This window comes from Ctenopharyngodon idella, chromosome 23 (genome assembly GCF_019924925.1).
Source record: "Ctenopharyngodon idella isolate HZGC_01 chromosome 23, HZGC01, whole genome shotgun sequence".
In the NCBI taxonomy this organism is placed as follows: Eukaryota; Metazoa; Chordata; class Actinopteri; order Cypriniformes; family Xenocyprididae; genus Ctenopharyngodon; species Ctenopharyngodon idella.
Window position 1 is genome coordinate 6,647,256 of NC_067242.1, and position 27,139 is coordinate 6,674,394.

At 40.4% G+C, this 27,139-nt stretch overlaps 2 protein-coding genes across 3 annotated transcripts in view; both read left to right on the plus strand.

Moving 5' to 3' along the window:
* Positions 1-25,685, plus strand: part of LOC127505984 (uncharacterized) — a 49,113-nt gene extending 23,428 nt beyond the window's left edge. Inside the window, exon 4 of the mRNA XM_051882042.1 lies at positions 23,457-25,685. Coding sequence (XP_051738002.1) covers positions 23,457-24,773 — 1,317 coding nt within the window. The 3' untranslated portion in view covers positions 24,774-25,685. The remainder of the gene's footprint in view (positions 1-23,456) is intronic.
* On the plus strand, positions 1,898-15,801 carry LOC127505987 (uncharacterized). Of its 2 annotated transcripts, none has more exons than XM_051882047.1 (4): positions 1,898-1,928; positions 2,242-2,314; positions 2,427-2,694; positions 12,541-15,801. In XM_051882047.1, exons 2-4 carry the CDS (start codon positions 2,298-2,300, stop codon positions 13,717-13,719), a joined length of 1,464 nt encoding a protein of 487 aa, XP_051738007.1. In that variant the 5' UTR covers positions 1,898-1,928; positions 2,242-2,297; the 3' UTR covers positions 13,720-15,801. The 2 variants fall into 2 exon arrangements, with proteins under 2 accessions (XP_051738007.1, XP_051738008.1); XM_051882048.1 differs by lacking the exons at positions 1,898-1,928; positions 2,242-2,314; positions 2,427-2,694 and adding exons at positions 3,989-8,761; positions 8,862-8,925; positions 9,016-9,129 and having other exon boundaries at positions 9,216-15,801.
* Positions 25,686-27,139: the final 1,454 nt, after the last annotated feature.

The following is a 27,139-nucleotide window of genomic DNA, read 5'->3' on the forward strand; positions in this document are numbered from 1 at the left end:
GAACAGACCACGGAGAAGTCTTCTGTCTGATTGTAAGTATTTTAAAATGCTTATAAATTAGATCAGATTTGACTTGCTTACCTAAAATGAGAATAATAAAAATAAGGTAAAGGTGCTTAGAGACGCATCATAAAACAATTTATTCATTTTAGAATATTAGCCAATGATCTAACAGAGTTTTATATTTAAGATTTCACAAACCATTACTACACTGAAGAGCACAAACTGTTAACATACACATACGATGTTATATTAATCTTAAAAATATGGAGAGATCTTCACAGTAAAAAGGCAATAATTCAGTTTTAAAATGGACTTTTATGAAGCTTCCTTGTTCAACTGACTTGAAATATTTGCAGACAAATAGATCAACAGGTGTTTTTATACTGAGGGCAACACCCTTATTATGGCCATGTGATTTAGAGGAAAATAGGTCATTTATACACATGGTCACATTATGGTAGAGATCAATGGTTCCCAAACCTGTCTTGGAGGACCCCCAGCCCTGCACATTTTGTATGTTTCCCTCATATATCACACCTGATTCAACTCATGTGCACATTAGTAGAGACAGCAAGACCTGAAATGGGTGTGTCAAAGGTTATAGGCATTTGCAAAACTATTTGATTCCTATAATAGAAAATATGCATTGAATGTGAATCTGCTTAGGCCTACAATAGACCTGAAATAAGCCCTATCTTTTTCTTTTTTTTTTTTAAATATGTGCATATAATAAATGTGATTACGAATGTAAATTCCCAGAACATAATATAATAAACAGAACAGAGATGTATTAATATAATATGTTCTTTTACTTATTTCACACACAAAAAATAGCCTATTTCTGAACCTTAATTGAAACCCACAGAAAATGCTAATATTTTTAAACCTGTCCCTGGCATTGTCCCCACTCAATTCAAACAGCCACCACTATACCAGTGCCAAAAAAATTCCTCTGCAGTGTCCCACAATGACTTCCAACTCTGTTTCTCTTACTCCCATAATTGTCAAGTGTTTTGATAGGCTGGCCCTCTTCCCACCTGAATTATTTTATTTATTTCAGACTGACTGCCAAACTCGCTAATCTTGGCATTAGCACCTCACTATGCAACTGAAGCTTGGACTTTTTTATTAACAGGCCAATCTGTTACAGGCTCCATAACCACACCTTCTCTATCCTCACACTGAACACTGGTGTACCCCAGGGTTATGTGCTGGGCCCTCTTTTCTTCATCTTCGCCTATTTCTGCAAAGGATGGATATAATAATAATAAAGTTTGCAGATGGGACCAAAGTGGTAGACCTGAACTCATCATTCCAGTTGCACATGATAACTTATTTCTCACAAATTTATACTTACTGCTGCAGTTATTTACACTTCTGTTAGATATTTCTGTATTTATTTTTCTTTGTACTGTGCACAATAAAAATAAAGTTGAATCTAATCTAATAATTGTTATACTAATATCTATAACTACTATATTAAATAATAAAATAGCTGTATTCACACAATTAATGGACTGCGAGCCTGTGCTTTGTTATTCACATAATGTGCTGATATTTTATTATCCTTCTTAGCATCTTAGCATCTTTTTACCTGGTGTTTATTCCTTAAAGGGATAGTTCACCCAAAAATGAAACACAGTACGCTTTAATACTTAAAAGATAAATATCTTGCAGGTTCTGTGAGGTGGTGTGCAAACATGCACTAAACTGTCTATAAACTTTGATCTCTTTTTTGTTGTTATTGTTTAGCAGAGTCAGTCTACCTTTATCTCTACCATAATGTGACCATGTGCATAAATGACCTATGTTCCTCTAAATCACATGGCCATGATAAAGGTGTTGCCCTCAGTATAAAAACACCTGTTGATCTATTTGTCTGCAAGTGTTTCAAGTCAGTTGAACAAGGAATCTTCCTTAAAACAGTAAGTAGATCCATTTAAAACTGAATTGTTGTCTGATTACTGTCAAGATCTCTCCATATATATATATATATATATATATATAAGATCAATGAAGGACATTACACTTTATGCACAGTGATATATGAGGACATAATATCTTACGTATATGTTAACAGTTTGTGCTCTTCAGTTTATAGTGATCATATGTAGTAATGTAGTGATGTATGAGATATTTAAATTTCCCATGGAAATAATATTTCTTTGTACATCATGCCATATTTTGTAAAAACAATATTTCGTGTGGAAGAAATAATTTTGTTTGCATTTTATTTAGCAACAAAATGCTTTCTAACCTGGAAAACTCAACAGCTTGAAAACCATTTGTGAAAAATGCAGTCATCAAAAAAGTAAGACAAGGGCTTTCTTACTGAACTAAACAAACAAAACCATCACACATATACTGCATTAACACATGATCAATGCAATCTGTGTTATTTTGTTCTGTGTTTAACATTACAGGAAAAAAATGGCGAGTTTAGACAAAGAGTTGAGCAAAATTAACAAGCTCATCGAGAAAAGTACCATGATTGAAGAAAAAAATCCTGCTCGACACCGTCTAAAACTGATTACACACCATTTCAATCAATATAGAAAAATGACCTTTGGGGAAAGAAACTCAAAGAAACCCCATAAAACCATTCTGATGGTGGGAGAAACCGGAACAGGAAAAACAACTCTGATCAATACTATAGTCAACTACATGTTGGGTGTTCAGAGAGAAGACAAGGTTTGGTTTGAGATCACAGATGATCAGAGTAACTGGAAAGATCACAGCCCGACAACCATCATCACTGTCTATGGTGTTTATGACCAAAAGAGTCCAGAGGATTTAACAATCATTGACACACCAGGATATGGAAATACCCATGGTATCAGCTTTGACAAAGAGATTGCCATGAATTTGCTTCGCTTATCTGAAGATGGACTCCATGAAATAGATGCAGTGTGTTTAGTTATTGACGCATCTCAAACTCGACTCTCTGGCAGACAAATGTACATATTTGATGCTGTTCAGTCTTTATTTGGCAGAGATATTGCTGAAAACATTGTCTTGATCTTCACACACTCATCTGGTGCTCACCCTAAAAATGCCCTGACGGCTGTTAAAGAAGCTGAAATCAAGTGTGCAGTGAATGACAAGAAGAAGCCAGTGTTTTTCCTGTTTGACAACTGTCAATCAATGCCTTTTGATGAAAAATATAAAACAATCCAGGAACAATCATGGAAACTCAGTCATAGTGGAATAACAAGGTTTTTCAAGTTTCTTGAAAACATGAAACCTAAAACCTTGCAGATGACTCAAGAAGTTTTGCAGAAACGGAAGCAGTTGGAAGAAAATGTCTCCAAACTACAACTACGTATTCAAGTGAAGGAACAAAAGCTAAATGAGCTGAAACAGACTCAAGCTGCACTGGAGAAAAACAGGAAATATGTAGAGGACAGTAATGACTTTGAGTATGAAGCTGAAGTTTCATATAAGGAGAAGATTCCCATAAATTCAAAATTTTGGAACTTGACCAAAAAGGCAACATGCTGCACCGTCTGTGAGGAGAACTGTCATTATCCAGGATGCTGGTGGGTCAGAAATCTCTCATGGTGCAGCGTGATGAAAAATAATCACTGTACTGTGTGTACAAATAAATGTCACTTCAGCAAACACACCAAAGAAGCAAAAATATATGTAACAAAAACAAAGATAGTAAAGAAAACATATAAAGACCTAAAGAAAAAATATGATAAAAAAATTAGGAATGGTGTCTCTTTGGTGAGCAAGCTGGAAGAAGAACTACAAGAATTAGAGAAAGAGAAAATAAAGCTGGTGAATAAAGCTTTTTGCCGTGTGCAAACTCTGGAGAAAATCGCACTCAACACTGATTCTCTACTCACACTCTTGCATGTTGATTTTCTGATTGAGAATTTGAAGGAAACAAACGAACCCCAAAAGGCAGAAACACTGGAAAACATCAAGAAGAGAGCAGGAAAAGGAAAACAAGGAGCACTGGAATACATAAGATCTTTCATATAAACAATTACATAAATCCATTCGAATTTATTTGTTGTGATCCCAATCTATTACCCGTAACGCTGCCTGAATCATAATCATGCACTGTTCGCTGCTGGCCAGAGGAGAATAGGCCCCCCGACTGAGCCTGGTTTCTCCCAAGGTTTTTTCTCCATTTTTGTCACCTGTTGGAGTTTGGGTTCCTTGCCGCTGTCGCCTTTGGCTTGCTTAGTTGGGGACACTTGATATTCAACAATGTTTTTTGCCTGCATTGACACCATTGTATGTGAACTGAACTGAGCCGGACGATGACATCACTGTTTTCTCCAGAGTAGGGCTGTAACGATTCCTCGATTAAATTCGAATACTCGATTTTAAAAAATCCTCGATTTCAATTTGCCCGTGTCAAGTAACGGGTAACATACCGGAAGTGGCGCTTTCCACGGACGAGAATCCATGAAACGCATTATTAGACTGTTTTCTAAGACTGCACGATATTAAACCCGTTTAAAAATCATAATAAAGCATAATGCTATTGTGACTTTACAAAGGCTGTGAATTAATTAAATAAATGTATGTGCTGCAGGTTTAATATGCGCTGTAATTATTTACATGCGTGTAGGTTATCCACGTGCGTCTCGTGCGGCTCCACTCACAGTAAATGCTGCTTCATGTGAACTGTTATTTACATGAGTGGCGCGTTTCAAACTCCATGTGAGTTTGGATTGCTTTTAATGTTCATCTGGAAAAGCAATGTGCGACATTTAATCAGATTTGTAAGGTAAGTCATCTATAAACCTTAGCAAACGCAGGAGAATACATTATACAGTATGTTTCTACTGTGCTAACTGCTCGTCGCGATTTCAAAATATAGGTTTAAGCCCTCGTTTAAGTCCACATGTTCTTGTTCAAGAAATTACAGTGGTTGTAGCATTTCTGTCGTAAAGAAATCGCCAAATATTAAAGATTAACTGGACAGTTGAAATAAATGTTGTATGCCAATATTAAACACGGATTAGATCGCAAAAACAACCGTCAGGCCACTGGCGCCCTCTGCAGACATTTGTTATAATACATAAAGAACATAAGTTGTACAATTGAATACATTGTGTATTTTGACAGTTTTGTTCAATAAAACCATACGATTACTTGTTTTTCATACTTTACTTGAACCAATTTTTATTGTGTTATTGCTATTATATATTTATTTTTAAGCCATTTGTGTAAGTGAATGTGTTTTGTTGTGCAAGCACCTTTATAATGATCGCGTTAGTAGGTGAGCTATATGCGCGCGCCATGTTTGTTTATGTCGCGGTCAGGAGAATAGATCTGTCGGATTTACACTTGAATTCTTCCATTTCTTTCGAAATGCACGGATGGATGTAAGTGTCTGGTGAATTGGGAGAAGAACAGGGTAAACTTCATAGTTGCTTGCCTTACTCACAGTATGTAATCTGTGAATATAACGTGTTGTCTAATTATAATGGAAAGGATTATTACTGCAGTTTCCATAGACATCAGTGTATATTTTACAGACTAAATGTATTATTACTAGTACTTGTGTGTATTTAAGTATCTGAAACCTAAAATAAACATCATGTGATTGAAACACTAAATAGTCAACGTGATCAGCGACTGACAATACAACCATAAGATACACCAAAGCACAACATAAATTCACAAATCACATCCATTTTATTTGTTCGCTATACTCCATATCTTTAGAATCCATATGTTTGTAAGAAACAGATCCAAATTCAGCCCTTTATCCATCGATCTTCATCTTCATTCTCAGCAACAGCGCCCGTAGCAATCAAAGCTCGCGCTCGTTATGATTCAAATTTGAAAGTAGCGCCACCCTCGAGAAGCGTTACGACATGGTTTACGGCACTGATATCGAACGCTCATTGGTTCTCACCTGCTTCGTCACAGATTGCGACATGCCGTGTTTCAGTGGATTGACATTTGAAATGAGTGTCGCGCCTTCACGGAGAGAAGCCGGATTTATCATATTTTCATGGAATAATAAGTTAAATTCTGCTCTGTACCCTATAAAAAACTATTACCGCCAGAGAGGACTGTGACTGGAACTCATCATCATTTGAACTACTTTTGTTACCACTTTTGACATTTTCGCAAAAAATAAATGATTGTGATTACGCTTGTTTGTCTGTCATTCTTTTATTTATAACAGTAGGTAGTTTAAAGAAATGGTTAGGGGTAGGTTTAGGGGTAGGTGTAGGATTAGTGGCTCAAAATATTGTTTTAATGTTATATTTTTACTAAAATTGTCATTTTCCTACACATTTCTGTTCTTTATGTTTTATTCTTTTAACATTCTGTATAGGGTAGGTTTAGGTTCGGGATGGGGTTTAGGGATCTTACATTTATCTACAAAACGATAAAATGGAAATTATACATATATCTTTATGACTTGAACGATTCGTAAATATTTTACGTTTTTTCGCTGTAAAAACGTAAGTATTTTTACGTTTTAGTGCCATAATTACGTCAATATTGTAAGTTTTAGCACCTTTCTGAACGTACAAAAATGTACGTTTTGTGTCTTTGAAAGTTACATATTAATACCTACGTATTAACAATGAGACCAGGCTGGAATAGTTGTGATAAATGCCAAGCACTGAGTGCATCTGTCTCTGGCTCAGCGCACGCGCCTGCGCCCGGAGGGGGAGGGGGTCTGGCGCGATTATTCGAGGAATCTATTGATTTTTACAATGGAATGAATCAATACTGAATTTACTTAAGCTGGACAATGACACCATTTTCTTCTAGAGTTGCTGTGCAGCCAAAATTATTTGCCAGTTATCACTGTAAAGCTGCTTTGACACAATTTACATTGTAAAAAGCACTATATAAATAAAGGTGACTTGACTTGACTAGAATTAGGGCTGTCTAAATTATTACGTTAACGTATGCGATTATTTTTTTCAGTTAAATATTTAACGCAATTAACGCAGCATCCTTTTTTTTTCAGTCATTCTTTGGCTGTGCTGCAGTATATGATCAGGCTGATGCAGTATATGATAAGAACATGGAAATCAGCAATCACTTTGCAAATGCTTTTAAACTACAGCATACAAGATCATAATTGATTGTATTCAATGATTGTAATGTATTTAATATACATGTATGCATGTGTGTGTATGTGTACATGAATGAGCATGTACAGTAATGCCTCCATCGCTTATGTTCTCGTCACCTTTGTAGGTTCAGCACCGCAGCCAGACATCTCTTTCCACTGACTTGAATTAATTAAGACAAAAATAAATAAATGTGGATAGATTGATAAATTAATAAATACTCAAATTTGTTAACTGATTTCTTCATTGACCCTGTATGGAGGCAACAGTATTATACCAGTACTGTAGGTGTTGATGAGTGCATGATTTTGAGTAACATTCACAAAACAACTCAGTTTTGAATGACAGAGTACACTGAATGCTGCATGTTATGTGTGAGGAAAATATTAAATATCATATTGATCTTGCTAGTTTCAGTGAGCTTTGTTTTATCCTGCATTTTTTGATAAATATAGTACGTCATCTGGATATTTTATGCATACCCAGTTTAGTAATTATAAGTGTACATATTGTGGGAAGTATGTTCACTTACATGGGTAACATTTTTTGAGAGGCAAGGATAAAATTATTTCATTTACATGTGTTACATTAGCTATTTTTATTCCTCATGTTCCTTATCAAAACAGACATTAATGACATCAATTACTGCTTTATTTATTCAGTAACTAGTCTAATAAAAAATAAAAAAAAACATTAAGTGCTCCCAATATAGGCTATTTTAACAGAGGATACATATTCAGGATACATGTTCAGATCTGAACTCTATCTGAATTCAGAACTTTATTATTATATCGACATTCAGGCGCACTGTATTAGCATAAATAAAAAGTGTTTCTGTTGCTACATGAAAACTTCTGAAATGTCTGTGTATTTGACAAATATTGCATTTAGTCCACTTCACTGCATGAAAAGGGTCAAATCTGGCAATGGTAAACTGCTGTGTAATTTTGGGTTTGCTGGATGTATGCAGAAAATACCTGAGCTAAGTTACACAGAACACTACATTTACAGAAATACCATGCTGTGTTCTCAGATGGACGGAGGGGGTGAGCCAGGGAAGTTTCACAAAACGGCCTCAAAATAGTCTTAACGCTACTGAACTCTAATATAGCTTTATCATTTTTGAGAGAGCCATTAGAAAATGTGTCTATGTGTGATTTATAATTTGAAGGCATCCTCTCTCCCCAACTTCATTCTTTTATCCATATTATTTCACAGAAATTAAGACACTAGAAAAGTGGTTTATCTAGCTGTATCTCTACAAATAATCATTTATACCCCCCAAAAAGTTCATGTGTGTTATGACATGTATATTTTTTCCTGGGCAATAACAGTGGAATGTTCAATAGTTATGTTTAGTCAAAACTAGCAAAGAGTATTTATATATGAATAATTATAAACTACATATAAATAAACACTCATACTTACAAAATATATCTCCCCTGAGAAATTTTATGTGAAAAGAATGTCAAACAGCCCTGGTCGCCCATATATCTAACTCTTCATAAATGATCCCCTCCCATCACGCACACACCCCACCCCCTGTTGCGAAGACTTTTGCGTTTTGACTGATCTCTGGTTGGTCACTCTTCTTGAGGAGTCGTTTCAAACACATTAACAGCTACAGACTGAAACACGGTAAGCCTGCACAGTTCTGAGAAGAATCCGCTTCAACATCATGCACAAACCAGGTAAGACTGATTATTAATATTATATAAAACTAATATATTTAATGTCAAAACGATGTTTATACTATATTTTTTCTATGATAATCTTTGCTCTTTTCCACAGTATCCTACACACAAGACTGGGTCAACTCAGCGTCTGAGATTATAAACAGTAACAAGTTCAGAAGGTTGTTGCAATCTTTTAATATCCCTTTTTGCATTGTTTTACCTATCCAATTAAATATTTTCTGTTACTAAACATATTTTATGCCTTTCAGGTATCCTATAAGATTTATAATGAGGCAATGAGGAAGTGTTCATAGTTTCATTTCGGAAAGGCCCAGCTGAAACACTCAATCAAGGTTGTGGCAGAAAAAGCCAGAGATACAACAGTAAGTTTAGAAATTTACATGATGTAACTCTTTTTAAATAGGCTGTAGTGAGCATTGTCAGTGGTTACATTACTGTTATTTTTCAGTTGCTGGAGATGAGGTCAACAAAGACAAACACAAAGAGCATTGTGGAGGACAGAAATGGTGGAGCTCAATCTAAGATGAGGAAGATGTTGTTGATGTGGATTCATGCAGTCTGCTGGAACACATCATCTCATGTGTTATTTTCAATTATTTGTTAAACTATATTTTTTATATCTGCACACCTGGCCTGCAACCAATCTAATCAACCTCCTTGAAGTTGGCACCTCATAAAACGAAATAATCCCCTAAGCCGTTAGTGCTGATTTGTGCCACAAAAACAAATTTTTGTGTGTTTGAGATATTGAATATTATTTTTTTTGGTTGTGTGATGTCACTCTCCACCCCTTGTCATTCAAATCACTTGTCATATGTGCTTAGTTTGTGCTATTAAAACAAACACTGTAACTATTTTCCTTCTGCAGATATAACAAATATAATTTGTGAGCTGTGACGCCACTCTTATTGAACATTATTTTATTGGTTGTGTGATGTCACTCTCCACCCCATTTCATGCAAATCGCACCAAACCGGTATCGTTCGTTTGTGCTTGATTTGTGCCGTTAAAACAAACACTCAATCTATTTTCCCTCCATAGAAATAATTTAAAAAATATAATAAATTGGGAACTGTGACATCACTCTCCATGCTGTCCAAATTGCTCCAAAATGGTGCTGTTCATTTGTACTCGATTTGTGCTGGTTTGTGCCATTAAAAAAACTATGACCCCTTCTTAAATATAACAAAAACACTTTTTAGGAACAGTTGCATAACTCTCCACCCCATGTCCTCCAAATGGCTAAATATTGTTCTGTTACAAAACAGTGAAGCTAATGAGGAGTAACGTGTGAGATTAATAATGAGTTAACAGGGTAACAAGAGGGTGGGGCAACAATAGACAGTTGAACGCATGGCGCAAACAACACAACAACACGTGCCGAAGCACATGGCGAACGAACACAAACATCACACGCCAAATCACGCGCCATCACACGGACAAACAAGACAGCCATGCATTCCGGATGAACAGCGGTACAAACACAAACACAAGGTAGATCAAACCACCGTCCTGACAGGTACAACAGGATTACCAAATCATTGTTTTAAGTGTGAAAATATAACAAAAATAACATAGAAATTCAAAAACAATGGACTTCTGGGAATCCATACAAGTCAATCATTTTGGATGCTTTTAGATCCAAACTTGGTCTCAGTGAAGAGTACAGTGAGAAGTGCCTGGTTTCCACAGTGAAGTTCAGTGAAGCTCTTATACAGGGATGTATGAGTACTAATGGTGTGAGGGAGTTGTACTTTATCAATGCTGTCATGAAATCACACACCACAAAAACTTGAAAAAGAAGATGCCACTCTCTCCTCATTCCCTGCATTGTTGGGCATTTTTTCAACATGACAATGATGATATGTGTTCTCCAAAGGTGAAAAACCTTCTGTGGACATTAGGGCTGGGTATTGATACAATTTTCACGATTCGATTCAATTTCTATTCATATGCTTTCGATTCGATTCAATTCCGATTTCGATTTGATTCGATATCGATTATTTTGGATGTAGTATATCAGTTACAGCAAGGCCGTAACCATGTCTTGAACATTGGGGGGGACCTTTTTTTACTTTTTTTAATAAAGCATAAAGAAACAAAACAGTGAACGAAATTGCTGCTAGTACAATGCTATATCAGATATGTACAATAACAATTGTAGAAAAAAAATAACATTACGATGTCCAGAAATCAATTTCAATTGTACATTGAGAACTCATGTTTAATGTGATAGTTTCATAATACAATATATTGTTAGTTCCGAGATTCTTCAATTTAGTGAATAAATACATCGATCTGTAATAAACTTTCGAATTCCCTTGTGGTAGAGTTTTTGTTAACAGTATCAAAGGTTGCGTGTTCTAATCTGCCCTCGCATGTATATCAAGTATATCAAGAGCAGGGACACGTTTGTGTGCATTTGTTTTGTGATTTTACTGGAAAAACAAAACCTCTGCAACGGCGTTAAGCGATCGATTGACGCGCCCATCTGTGCTGTTAAGACTGTGTGCACGTGCAAAAAGAGAACATAAACCCCGCCTACTTTTTAATTTGATTGGCCATCTCAATAATTTTGACATTGACGAATGTTCTTAGACTGCTGAGGCAGGCCAGACTAAAAATGTAACTTTTAAACCTTTTTGTCATCCTAACAACATGCAGAATGCTGTCATGAAGTGCAGCAGAGCAGTGCAAGAATTTCAAATATTGGGGGGGACGATTTGGCCATTTCTAATTATTGGGGGGGACTTGACACGATTTATTGGATGGGAGGCGCGCTACATGTGCTGTTCATTCATCAACTGAAAACAGACTAGACTAATCGATTCTTGGGATTTAAGAATCAATATCAGTTCGTAAAAATGAGAATCGATTAAAATCAAGAAATCGATATTGTTTACCCAGCCCTAGTGGACATGTATTTCACCCAATCTTAATACTCTTGAGCACCTGTGGGGGATTCTGTAGAGACGAGTTGAGCAACACTCCCCATTAAAGATCAGTGCATTTAAGGACGCCACAGATGTGGAACAGAACGGGACAGATGTGACAATTTGTCATGAACTTGTACACTCCGTGCCAGAAAGGGTCAGAGCACTATACTTAAAATTATGGAGGGCATACTAAGTACTAGAATATTATACATTTGTTGAATTAAATCTAGGGTGTACACATTTCTGCAAAATTGGTTAATTTACTTATTTTACGGATATTATTTCTGTTTTTATTAAGTATATGTTTAATTTTAATTTTGCCATCTGTCCATGAATTGTATTAGTGATCATTAGGAAAATACATCTTTTGTGTTTGTTCACAGGGGGTGTACTCATTTATGCTGTGCACTGTATATGTTAACAGTTTGTGCTGTTCAATTTATAGTGATCATATAATGTAGTTATAGCTTGTGAAAATCTTAAATATAAAACTCTGTAAGATCACTGGCTAATATTCCTAATGAATAAATATACCCCGATCAGGCATAACATTATGACCACCTTTCTAATATTGTGTTGGTCTTCCTTTTGCTGCCAAAACAGCCCTGACCTGTTGAGGCATGGACTCCTCTAGACCCCTGAAGGTGTGCTGTGGTATCTGCACCAAGATGTTAGCAGCAGATCCTTTAAGTCCTGTAAGATGAGAGGTGGAGCCTCCATGGATCGGACTTGTTTGTTCAGCACATCCCACAGATGGTGGGAGAAACCGGAACAGGAAAAACAACTCTGATCAATACTATAGTCAACTACATGTTGGGTGTTCAGAGAGAAGACAAGGTTTGGTTTGAGATCACAGATAATCAGAGTAACTGGAAAGATCACAGCCCGACAACCATCATCACTGTCTATGGTGTTTATGACCAAAAGAGTCCAGAGGATTTAACAATCATTGACACACCAGGATATGGAAATACCCATGGTATCAGCTTTGACAAAGAGATTGCCATGAATTTGCTTCGCTTATCTGAAGATGGACTCCATGAAATCGATGCAGTGTGTTTAGTTATTGACGCATCTCAAACTCGACTCTCTGGCAGACAAATGTACATATTTGATGCTGTTCAGTCTTTATTTGGCAGAGATATTGCTGAAAACATTGTCTTGCTCTTCACACACTCATCTGGTGCTCACCCTAAAAATGCCCTGACGGCTGTTAAAGAAGCTGAAATCAAGTGTGCAGTGAATGACAAGAAGAAGCCAGTGTTTTTCCTGTTTGACAACTGTCAATCAATGCCTTTTGATGAAAAATATAAAACAATCCAGGAACAATCATGGAAACTCAGTCATAGTGGAATAACAAGGTTTTTCAAGTTTCTTGAAAACATGAAACCTAAAACCTTGCAGATGACTCCAGAAGTTTTGCAGAAACGGAAGCAGTTGGAAGCAAATGTCTCCAAACTACAACTACGTATTCAAGTGAAGGAACAAAAGCTAAATGAGCTGAAAGAAACTCAAGCTGCACTGGAGAAAAACAGGAAATACATAGAGGACAGTAATGACTTTGAGTATGACGCTGAAGTTTCCTATAAGGAGAAGATTCACATCAATTCAGAGTTTTGGCACTTGACCAAAGAGGCAACATGCTGCACCGTCTGTGAGGAGAACTGTCATTATCCAGGATGCTGGTGGGTCAGAAATCTCTCATGGTGCAGCGTGATGAAAAATAATCACTGTACAGTGTGCACAAATAAATGTCACTACAGCAAACATGTCAAAGAAGCAAAAATATATGTAACAAAGACAAAGACAGAGAAAAGGACATATGTAGACTTAAAAAAGGGATGTTATGGGAAGGTTGGTGAGAGTGTGTCTTTGGTCAAGAAGCTGGAAGAAGAACTGCAAGAATTAGAGAAAGAGAAAGTAAAGCTGGTGTTTGAAGCTTTTCACTGTGTGGAAAAACTGGAGAAGATCGCACTCAACACTGATTCACTGATCACACTCCTGCATGTTGACTGATTGAGAATATGAAGGAAATTAATGAGCCTGAAAAGGCTGAAATACTGGAAAACATCAAGAAGAGAGCAGGAGAAGAAAATACTGGAGCACTGGGATACTTAACATATTTCATAAAAACATTTTCATGAATAGAAATAACATTTTAAAAAATCACCTGGAAAAACCTTTAAAAACAGCATCCTTAAATTAGATCAATACTGATTGAATTTAATGATTGTAATTGCAATTTCATCCAGTAATCCGAAGGAAAACTAAGTGTTTCAAATCAAATGGTTCTTGTACTGAATAGGACTTTAAAATATCTACAATGAATTAGTCAATGATCAGAGGCTGTCCATTTTAAAATTTATTACATAGCATGCTAACTACTCAGTCAAATTAATCTGTCTGATCAACATTTGGAGAGAATAAATTAATGTCAATATATATATTTTTTTTTTTGTTAAAAACCTCAAAGCATTGTTTCATAAAGTATAGCCCTATAGCCATTAATAAGAAGTGTGTTCGACTTCATGTGGCACTATATGGATAGAGATATACTGTATGTATATGTCCCTTTGTGAACTCCTGACAAGACTAAAAGAATATTCTCATTTAATGTTCTTAATAAAAACTCTGATTTAAAGTTGCAATATGTAATTGTTTACTTGTAACATCCAGTGAAGATATGTTGAACATGTTACTGTTTTTACAGACAATGGCACTTGATAACATTTATATCAGTAATAAAAACTTCATGATGGAAGAATTGACATCATGTAACTTATGAGAAATTATTTTCATTTGTTACAGATATACAAGCACTAGATACAGGGCTGCCAACTTTTGAGTTTAGCTTTGAGTGAGAATTATGAGAATTACATGACATCTCTAGCTGTTTCATTGACATCTTTCTGCGGTTGAAACACTGATTGATCGATTACATGACACATGATACATTTCGGTAAGTTGTACAGTACTTTTCAACACACCCTCTAATGTTCAGTTGTGTTTATTTACTATTAACTAGTAGTAAAGATGAAGAGATGATCAGTTCATGTGGTTTGATCAGTCACGTCACATTTAAGAGCATCAAAATTATATTTATTGTTTGAATTTCATAATAAAATGTACAGAATTTGAAAGCTGAGACTTTGTTTCATATCAAGAGTAACCTGCTCTGTCTTGTCTGTCGGTGTCAGTGTGCTCTTTGCTCCGCGTTTTTCACTGCGTGAGAAAATGAATGTGCGGTGTGAGAGCGTGAGAACAGCCCTGCAGGATACTTTCTGTTGCAAGAAGTACAGGATGTGGTTAGAAGTGCAACGAACAAAACACTTACCACATACACAGAGCTCCAGCAGATACATGCTTTTTAATTTTAATATTTTAAGTGTACTCAAGATAATATGTTCATGTTTTGCATTCATCTTGGTGTAACATTTAAAAAAAGGTTGAAATTCAGAATACATCTTGACTTTTGGTGATCACAATGCCTAAATATGTTACTTAAGATTTAACTGTAATATTATAAAAATAGGGTACTAGCCATTACTCACATTAACTTAAAGCCTAAAGTTTTAAAGGCAATTTATATGATCAAAAAGTGATTTGTGAAGCATTGTAAAAAAAAAAAAAAAATTAAAAAAATAAATAAAAATAAAGGGTGTCATGATCCACCAACTGACAGATAATAAATCGGTTACACAGATACCCTGAATACTTATTAGATGTTGACAGCAGCTGCACACAGTTGGGTTGATCTTGTATGACTCCTCTAGATAAGATAGATAAGCTGAAACAAAACTATTTCAATAAAATATAATCATATGTATGTCACACAAAGACTTCTGTGAATGTCCTTTTACAGTTTTTCACCATTAAATGGTAATTCATAGATTTTACTTCCAAAAACCAGTAATTCACAGTAAAATTACATGTAATGTAATGTTGAACCATTTAAAATTTTCATCTTAAATTTTCAGGGTTTTACAAAGCACATGACTGTCAGAATATGGGCGTTGACAGTACAGATATTTGTTGTGATCGAGTTATTTGTCTATATTGTTCTCCATGTGAAGAAGGACTGTTAAACACGCATCATATAGTAAGTAGATCCATTTTTCATCAATGATGAACTGAAATATCTTAAAATGAATTATGTCTGATCTCATTCAAGACATTCTTAATGACTACTTATGGACATAATATTTTATACACAATACTGTATAATAGTGATGTATATTGCTAAGCATTTGTATTGGTGTACATAAGCTTTTATTAAATGTACAGATGTTGATAATTAATTAATTAACTAATTATTTAGTTAATTAATGATTGTACTGCAAACAGTATCTGCTATACTTAAACTTGCTTAATACTTAATATTTGATAATATTTTTAAAAAATACATATAGAAAGTGAGATGGAGATTTTTAATATTTCCATCAAAATGTTTCCTTTTTTTTTTTAGCATCAAATTACATAGTATGTCCTATAACTTTTGATTGATAATGATGACAGTGCTTTTATGGCATGTTCTGTTATATGTTTGCTACATACTACAGATCACAATCTTGAAGTAAAGCTTTTCTAATTTCATAAAATACAGCATGCAGTGGAGTTTCTTGATTCTTGTTGGTTTTATCTGTGCTGCTAAACTTTTTTTGGTTCACTTTTAGAACTTTGTTTATTTTGAAATGTTCAGAATTTTTCTTTTTTTATTATTATTATTTGTTGAGTTCACAATTGTGTTTTGTACGTTGAGTATTAATGTCTGTTCATCATTAGGTGATGGAAGAAGAAAAAATCTTATGTTGCAAGGTGGTGTCACAACAAAGATAAATTTCAGCAATCTCATCTTGAAATAGGATATTGGTAAATCTTTATGCTGAAATACGCTAATAATAGTATAGTTTGCCTAACTTAAAATCAGCCAATTAGCATTATTTGATATTCTAGCTTGTCATAGTTTTAACAAATATTTTCATTTGTAACTCTTCTGACTTGGCTAGATCAGAAATTTAAGGAATACTATTTCATAAAATAATGGAACCTTAAAAAAATTACAGTACTAAACAATATAATTTCTTACAGTGGCATGATTAAAGACAACTTTATAATGTGAATTCACAGTAAAACAAGAGCAGTAAATTACTGTGATATCAGCATCATTTTGCTGTTGATTAACAGTAATTCGTAAGAAAATGACCCAGCATACATTATTTCCCTGTACATTTCTGACTACAGGTAATTTATAGTAAAATAATACTCTTTAATCCTGTAAATTCCTGGCAATTTTTTACAGTGGTAAAAGTAGTGTTGGTAAAAAGTTGCTTAATTCTGCCTCATATCATTGGTAAAACGTCTCGGTTACGTATGTAACCCTCGTTCCCTGAAGGAGGGAACGGAGACGTACGTCAGTAGTGACCGACGAATTGGGATATCGCTAGAGAGCCCTATCAGCTTCGAGTGAACTACAACAGGCCAATGAAGTTGGCGTGCGATATTTGCATAATGCGCACCGCCCCCGCCAGGTGGTATAAATAGGGGAGCAGATGCAATCGCACTCTGTTTTTCGCTGAGGAGACAACCTAGTCTGCACTACAGCGAGGGTACAGCAACTGTGGCGACGGGACGTACGTCTCCGTTCCCTCCTTCAGGGAACGAGGGTTACATACGTAACCGAGACGTTCCCTTTCAGTCGGTCACGTTCGACGTACGTCAGTAGTGACCGACGAATTGGGATCCCAAATAAAGCGCCACAGTATGAACCCCTTCCAGTGCCCAGCGCAAGCTCTAGCCACCCGGCGCACCAGTGGGACGGGGAAGGGGGCGAGCTTACGCCGAGAGAGTCTACTGCTGTTCCGATATACCCACTAAGTAAACTAGACTACACTGGGGAAGCGAACCCGTAGGGGACGCTGCGGAGACCACTACCCACCTGTAGGGGAGGAATTTACGTGGAGAGTACACATATGGACTGGCCGTGGGCAGTACGCATATGGAGTCCCTGGGATGGCTCCACCTGGGTAGGGGGGAGACTCATCTGACAGGTGACAGCAGAGCTGGCTCTGCTAGGGAAAGACACGGGCTCGCCGTAGGGAGTTGACCGTGGACAAATACACACATGGGACCGCTCACGTGGAGGGGTCACGACATGTGGAACCCAGCCAAACGTCAACGTCGGTGACGGAGGTTTGGCCTGGCATCAGACACTCCGCAATGTCCGAGCCGAAGGGGGAGGCGGAGGAACTCGACAGGGTTCGCCAAGCGGGGAACTCGACTGGAGTAAAAAGGATGCACGTATCCGGCCCAGGGGGCGGGAGTGGCATTGCAAGCCGACACTAGAACGGGCTCTTCGCGTCTACCGGCTGGTGGAAGCGAGTACACGGGAAGATACCGGTTCTACACGAAGGCTATAGAATCTAGCGAACGTGTTAGGTGTCGCCCAGCCCGCAGCTCTACAGATATCTGTCAGCGAGGAGCCGTGCGCCAGCGCCCAGGAAGAGGCCACTCCTCTGGTGTAGTGGGCTCTCAACCTGAGCGGGCAAGGCACGCCCTGGGACTCATACGCCAGGGCGATGGCGTCCACTATCCAGTGGGCCATCCTCTGCTTGGAGACAGCCTTTCCCTTCTGCTGGCCTCCGTAACAGACAAAGAGCTGATCTGAGGTCCTAAAGCTTCGCGTTCTGTCCACGTACAGGCGCAGAGCGTGGACGGGAGAGAGCAAAGCTAGGGCTGGGTCTGCCTCCTCCGAAGGCAGCGCTTGCAGGTTCACTACCTGATCTCGAAAGGGAGTGGTAGGAACCTTGGGCACATATCCAGGCCGGGGTCTCAGGATAACGTGAGAGTCACCGGGCCCGAATTCCAGGCACGATTCGTCAACCGAAAATGCGTGCAGGTCCCCTACCCTCTTGAGCGAGGCCAATGCAACCAGGAGGACGGTCTTTAGGACAGTACTTTTAACTCGACTGATTGCAAAGGCTCGAAGGGACGACCCCGGAGAGATGTAAGAACCAGGGTCAGATCCCAAGAGGGTACAGAGGGGGGCCAGGGAGGATTAGTCTCCTCGCCCCCCTCAAGAACCTGACGATCAGATCGTGCTTCCCTAGCGATTTACCATCAACTGCATAGTGATGTGCGGCGACAGCGGCAACATACACCTTGAGGGTGGAGGGAGACAGCCTTCGCTCCAGGCCCTCTTGCAGAAAGGAAAGCACGGTTCTGACCGAACATGATCGGGGGTCCTCTCGCTCTGGTTGAGAGGAACACCATTCGACGAATAGGTTCCACTTCAGCGCATAGAGGTTCCTCGTAGAAGGAGCTCTAGCGGAAGTGATGGTGTCTGCGACCGCTTGCGGGAGATCACTCAGAACCTCCGCGTCCCGTCCAGGGACCACACATGGAGTTTCCACAGGTGGGGACGCGGGTGCCAGAGGGTGCCCCGTCTCTGAGTCAGGAGGTCCTTCCTCAGAGGAATGGGCCAGGGAGGTGCTGTCGCGAGGAGCGTAAGGTCCGAGAACCAGGTCCGAGTGGGCCAGTATGGAGCCACTAACAAGACCTGCTCCTCGTCCTCCCTGACTTTGCACAGGAGCTGTGCGAGAAGGCTCACTGGGGGAAACGCATATTTGCGTAGGCCCCGGGGCCAGCTGATTGCCAGGGCATCCATGCCGAGCGTGCCGCCGGTCAGGGAATAGAACTGGCAGTGGGCAGTCTCCGGGAGGCGAACAGATCTATCTGTGCCTCGCCAAAGCGCTGCCAGATCAGCTGGACCACCTGGGGACGGAGTCGCCATTCGCCCGGAAGCGGAGGCTGCCGTGAGAGCTCGTCGGCTGCACGGTTGAGCACGCCTGGGGCGTGAATGGCACGAAGCGACCTCAGATGCTTCTGACTCCATAGCAAGAGATGGCGGGCGAGTTGCGACATACGGCGGGAGCGTAGACCACCCTGATGGTTGATGTACGCAACGGCCGCAGTGTTGTCCGAGCGGACCAGTACGTGCTTGTCTGTCAACAGCTCCTGGAAGCGGCCCAGTGCAAGACGTACTGCTAGCAACTCGAGGCAATTGATATGCCAATGCAGTTGGGGCCCCGTCCACAGACCCGATGCTGCATGCCCGTTGTACGTGGCCCCCCACACCGTGGCAGAGGCATCTGTGTGGACCACAGCATGCCTGGACACTTGTTCGAGGGGAACTCCAGCCCGCAGGAACGAAGAGTCTGACCACTTGGTGAGGGTGCGACAGCAGTTCGGTGTCACGGGGACACGGAACGTACCGCGCTGCCACGCCCATCTCGGGACCCGGCCGCGGAGCCAGTGTTGAAGCGGCCTCATATGAAGCAATCCGAGCGGCATGACTGCGGCTGCGGATGCCATATGCCCCAGGAGCCTCTGAAAGAGTTTCAGTGGGGCCGCCGTCCTGCGCTTGAGCGTACTCAGGCAGGTCAACACTGACTGGACGCGCTCCTCGGAGAGGCGCGCGGTCCAGGCGACCGAATCCAGTTCCCTACTGAGATAAGAGATCCTCTGCCCGGGGGAGAGTTTGCTCTTGTCCCAGTTGACCCGAAGACCCAACCGACTGAGGTGAGCTAACACCATGTCCCCGTGTTCGCACAACTGCTCCCACGAGCTGGCCAGGATGAGCCAGTCGTCGAGGTAGTTGAGATGCGAACGCCCTGTTCCTTGAGCGGAACAATGGCCGCCTCCGCAACCTTCGTAAAGACGCGGGGCGACAGGGCCAGCCCGAAGGGTAGGACTTTGTACTGATATGCCCGACCCTCGAACGCAAACCGTAGGAGTCTGTGACGAGGCAGAATCGAGACATGAAAGTACGCGTCCTTCAGGTCGATCGCTGCAAACCAATCCTGGGGACGGATGCATTTGAAAATGCACTTCTGCATAAGCATCTTGAACGGCAGCCTGAGAAGGGACCGATTCAGGACACGCAGATCCAGGATTGGCCGTAGCCCACCGCCCTTCTTGGGTACAATGAAGTAGGGGCTGGAGAACCCCGACTTCAAATCGGCTGGAGGGACCGGCTCGACTGCATCCTTCGCCAGGAGGACAGCAATCTCCGCCCAGAGAACAGGTGCATTGTCCAGGGACACACGAGTGTAATGGACACCCCTGAACACCGGGGGACGCCGGGCGAACTGAATCGCATAGCCGAGTCTGATGGTACAAATGAGCCAGCGGGACGGGCTGGAAAGCGCTAGCCAGGCTTCCAGACACCGAACCAGCGGGACCAAATGGACCACAGACGTACCGGGCGTGGGGCAGCGAGGTAGAGTGCTGGACCCGACTCGGACGGCATAGCGGCCCGTAGTGTGGTCAGACTCTGCAAGGTGGCAGTGTGAATGGGAGACGGCACATGGGAGGCGGCCTCAACCAACACACTGGGACCTGCTGGCGAAGTGAGAGGGGGCTGAGAGTGGCGAGGTGGGGCCTCGCGCACTGCCAGCCGCGCCCTCTTGGGACCTGGAGGGTCAGAAAACAGTTCTACTCCGTGGGCACCGCTGGTCTCCGGAGAGCCAGCGGCGGAACAAACCAAAATTCTCCACCCGGCCCTCCTCCGGGGAGGGAGCGATGCGGGCATCGTCTCCCGAAGAACTGTTTACCTCAGCTCCAGGTCACCAGTTTCTCCAGGACCGCTTCTCGCTAGCCAAGTGGCTTGGCTGCGGGCTGAGCGGGCTGGATTTTAGGCCAGCTTGTGAGATGAGAGCATCGAGAAAGCGTACTTAGACGATGACACACCTCTGCAAGGCTAGCCAGGGGTGTTTCCGGACCACCATGGTAGACATTGTCTGGCCAGGGGCCTGCGCTATGACTTGCATCATGCGTAGCTCAACCCCGACTCAGAACTACCCATATGCAATGAGTGCTTTGGCCTTCCACAGACTTGCCGGGGGCCAAGACCCATGCAGGGCAGAGGTGGTGTGCCCGTAGCACTGCCACCCCACCACAGAGGGTAGTGAGAGAGAAAAAACTTAATGCAGATATGACCCTTTTGGTGTTCCATATTTGGCACCAAGAAAGGCTTCTAAACTGCCAAGTTTTTCATGCACGTCCAGGCTAAGACAGGGGGCGGGGCAAGGCGAGTACGCGTCACACCACGCCCCCAGGGGCCCGGGAAAGCATGGTCGTTAACTCTGAATCTGATTCAGCATGAGCACATCACAACCGTGGGACGCTCAGCCTCATCTTCATGTCCAGAGCCCAACAACCCTCTCTCCAATGTAGCAGTCGACATCTGATCCTCTGCTGGAGCCCTGACTAAGATGCTAGGTCCCCCATGAGAAGGACCAGCAATCCACCCAGAAGCTACCAGCCATGTGAGAGAGTGAACGTGGTCGTCTAACTGAACGACACACGGCGCTGAGCGCCGACGTGGCCATGTTTTTACCAAACATAAACCACCCACGAACACAGTCACAGCATGTTTGCGATGCGCTAGAGGAGTGGGGGGCCCACGGAGATTGGCTCGGCAGGTAATGCCCCACTGTGATCCTCTGGTCACCCTGGCTTATTCACCAAAAGTAGTACTTTTCTGATTCAGAAAGAGAAACTAGATCGGGGAATAGGTGAGGGGACTCCACCTCGTTTGAGGCACTCGAGTCTCGACCACGCATCTAGAGCGCCGAACAACGCGCTGGGTTGCCATGGCAACGCGCGTTGTCAGCCGGCAGCTCGACGGCACACGGCGCGCTGAGCGCTCAAGCCCTTACGAGAAAGGCAAGACGAACAACGCGCCGACGTGGGCATGCTCTCTTTTTTTTACAAGAGAATATGAACCACCCACAAACACAGTCTCAGCACGCTAAGCAGACATGAGAGAAAGTGATTGTGGCCGTCAGTGAGGATAGGAAACGACCGCCTCCAGAAACGCACAGACAGAATGACGTCTTGAAAAAGACGCAGTGTCTGTCTGTGAAGCTCTTTTAGAAGCTCTTGTTCTTTGTGCCGAAGCACACAGGGAACAGCCGCGATGTGACTGCAGGTACACTTTTCACTCCCTGAGTCACACACACAGAGGAACCGGCCCAAATCGCAAACCAACGGGGCAAATAATGCTGTGAAAACAGCAGTTGAGAGCTGTATAACAGCTCGAGAAGCTCACTCTGGGAAGCTCGCGGCCTCGCTGTAAGGTGCCATAAAGCCAGCACTGTAGAACAAAAGCTCTTCAAAGGCTTGCGAAGTCACTCTCAGACTAACAGCAGGAACACACAGGTTGGCTCCGAAGCGAAAGACAGAGTGCGATTGCATCTGCTCCCCTATTTATACCACCTGGCGGGGGCGGTGCGCATTATGCAAATATCGCACGCCAACTTCACGCCTGTTGTAGTTCACTCGAAGCTGATAGGGCTCTCTAGCGATATCCCAATTCGTCGGTCACTACTGACGTACGTCGAACGTGACCGACTGAAAGGGAACAATTATTATTATTCACATGCCTAACTATGTTATTTTCTGTTTTATATCCCAGACAAAACATGGACAGCTTAGAACAAAAACTGCATAATATTAATGAAATCATCAATCAAAGTAGTGTAATTGGGAATGGTATTCCTGCTCGATATCATCTGAAACTGAAAACAGACCCTTGTCGTGAATCTGAACCATTTAGAAAAGAGACCTTCGGGGAGAGGGACAACAACAAACCCCATAAAACCATTCTGATGGTTGGAGAAACAGGAGCAGGAAAAACAACCCTGATCAATGCGATGATCAACTACATGTTGGGTGTTCAGAGAGAAGACAAGGTTTGGTTTGAGATCACAGATGATCATCAGTCTCCACAGACGCGTGATGAGTCCGTTCACAGTCAGACCTCCAGCGTCACTGTTTATGGGTTTTATCCACAAGAGAGTCCAATCCATTTAACAATCATTGACACACCAGGATATGGAGACACACATAATATTGAGAATGACAAAGAGATCGCCATAGGTTTGCTTAATTTAAGCAGATGTGATGAATGTATCCTTGAAATACACACAGTCTGCCTGGTGATTAAAGCAACCGAAAATCGCCTCTCTGACAGACAACAATATGTTTTTGATGCTGTTCAGTCTTTATTTGGAAGAGATATTGCTAAAAACATTGTCTTGCTCTTCACACACTCAACTGGAGCTCCTCCTAAAAATGCCCTGAAGGCTGTTAAAGAGGCTAAAATCAAGTGTGCAGTGAATGAGAAGAATCAGCCAGTGTTTTTCCTGTTTGACAACTGTCAGTCAGAAGCTGCTGATGAAGAATATGAAACAATCCAGAAACAATCATGGAATCTCAGTTTTAAAGGAATGACACATTTTTTCAAGTTCTTTGAAAACATAAATCCAAAAACTTTGCAGATGACTGGAAATGTGTTACAACAACGGAATCAGTTGGAAGCAAACATTTCCAATTTACGCTCACGTGTTCAAGTGATAGAACAAAAGCAAATGGAGCTGAAACAAACACAGGTTGCTCTGGAGAAGAACAAAGAATATGTCAAGAACAGTAAAAACTTTGAGTATGAAGTTGAAGTGCTCTACAAAGAAAAGGTTGATATTGATCCGAAAATGCGGCGCTTGACTGAAAAGGCGACATGCTGCACCGTCTGTCAGGAGAACTGTCATTATCCAGGATGCTGGTGGGTCGACGATCTCTCATGGTGCAGCGTGATGAAAGATAATCACTGTACAGTGTGTACAAATAAATGCCACTACACCAAACACGTCAAAGAAGCAAAAATATATGTAACAAAAACAAGGAAGGAGAAGAGAACATATGAAGAGTTAAAGAAGAAATATGATGTCAAAATTGGAGACAGCGTGTCTGTGGCCAAAAAGCTGGAAGAAGAACTGAGTGAATTAGAGAAAGAGAAAATGAAGCTGGTGATTGATGCTTTTCACTGTGTAGAAACTCTGGAGATGATCGCACTCAACACTGATTCTGTGCTCACACTTCAGCACATTGATTTTCTGATTGAGAAGCTGAAGGAAATAAATGAACCTGAAAAGGTGAAAACACTGGAAAACATCAAGAAGAGAGCAGGAGAAGAAAAACATGGAGCTCTGGGATACATAAAAAGAAAGTAAAATTAAAAAAACCCTGCAGCTAGCTAAAGAAAATCAGATAAGTGCACTTTAAAAGTGTCCTTTTATGTGATATAAAGCTGCATTATTAATATGCATTGATGTGTTCATATACATTTACATTTTTTGAGTTTGACATTTTGGTGTTCGTGTCCAGTCTTGAAACTGTATGACTGTGTGTATGAGGTATTGCCCTGCTGGCTTTAATCAATAACCACTAATTAGACAATTGTAAAAAAAAAAAATCATTATAATTATCTCTAATGCTTACAAACAATTTGCTCTTAAACATTGACATCTATGGACTGTATAATAAAAATGCACATACTCAAATACATGCTTAAAATATTGAACCTGTCTGCTGCATGAGGAAAAAGCAGAGAGCATAGAGAGTAATACTTTATTTTAAGGTCTTTTAACTAGTTGCTTATTAGCATGCATATTAACAGAATATTGGCTATTTATTAGTACTTATTAAGCACATATTAATGCCTTATGCTGCATGTCCTTATTCTACATTCTTAATCCTACCCCATACCTAAACTTCACAACTACCTTACTAACTATTAATAAGCAGTAAATTAGGAGTTTATTGAGGGAAAAGTCGGAGTTAATAGTTTATATGTGTTCCTTATACTGAAGTGTTACCAAAAATTTTATTCCTGTCCGATGTCACCCACTCATTGTGTACTGAATTTCAACTGCTTCCCTCCAGCTACAGATTTAAACTCTCTTTGTGTAAATCAAATAGATACAAGAATTCCTTTATACCTGCTGCAATCATGTTTTTAAATGTCTTTTTATAAAATGCGTGTCATTTTGTGTGTTTTTTGTTGCTGTATGTGTATACTGCTGTCTACATTTAATAAAATGCATTTCAAGGACAATAAAGTTAAGCTCATTAATTCAAAGTAACTCTTATGTGGTCTCAGTGTTTTAAAATAGAAACAGACTTGTGTGTTATAATGTTGCCAGAGAAGAGATGAATGACCTGCATGCTTCTTCATTTCCAACCAAAATTTTACAAGATAAAATAACAAGAATATTACACCCTATGCAATTTATCTGATATACTTCTGCTGTGAATAATGCACAAGTGCATTTAGAGACTGTAATTGTATTATTATGAAGTGCTGCCACCTAGAGGCCATATGAGAAATGATGAGTACCATCCTTCAGGAAATAAAGAGACAATTGTTAAGACTTTAATAAAACTTTATTTTACTATAAATCTGGACTCATATATGACATATTAGGGGCTCATCTGTCAGATGCTTCAATGATTCTTTTTGAAATAGTGCTACATTTTTTCTTATGAATAAGAATATGCAGAGAGACTATGAAATACTTTCACTTTTATAAATTAATTAATTTAGTTTTGGGTTTTGGTGCAGAATTTTGTTATTTTTTTCTCAATTGCTAAGACACATTTCCTGAAACCTTTAACCCATTTCTTAAAGCCCTAACCCTGCTAGAAATTTTACGTACCCAGAATATTCTCAGAAAGTCCCTGCTGGTGTCAAGGACATCGCCTGATAACGTTCCCAGAACGGTCCAAGATGGTTATGATGTGGAGTTCTTTAAAGTTTTAGGGGGTTAAATTTGGCGGACCTTCACAGAACATTCAGGATGTTCTCTGAATTTTTAGGGGACCATATTTTATTTGGAAATTTTACATTCCCAGAATGTCCTCAGAACATCCCCACTGGTGTCATAGACGTTGCCTGGTAACATTCCCAGAATTTACTGAGACAGTCACGATCTGGAGTTCTTTAAGGTTGTGGGACGTTATTTGGTGGACCTTCATGAAATATTCAGGACGTTCTCAGAATATTAAGGGGACCATATTTTCTTTGGAAATGTGATGTTCTCAGAATGTTCTCAGAACTTCCCTACTGGTGTCAAGGATGTTGTCTTGGTAAAATTCCCAGAACAGTCAGATTGTCATAATGTAGAGTTCATTATTTGACGGACCTTCAGGGATCATTCAGGATGTTTTGGGAATGTTTAGGGGACCAATACTATAGGAAGTTCCCTCTAGGTCTCTACACTACATTCCCATATAACGTTTGCAGAACATTACATGGTTACATGGAAATCTAAAAATGGTGAAGTCCTTCCTATCACATCAAGCCACATGACAGATACAAACAAACGTGGATTGCCAGGAGCTCTGTTGTTATTGCTAATATCTCTTAGGAGTCAATAAAACTTGTGGTGAATGGTGTTTAAATCTAAACTCTATTTAAAGGCGGATGCACACTGTGCTATTTTGGCCATGATTTGATTGTCTGAGACAAATTTTGCAAATCCTGAAAGATTCCTATAATCCTAAGCAAAAATCTGTAGTCTTTGATCGCTAGTTTGAC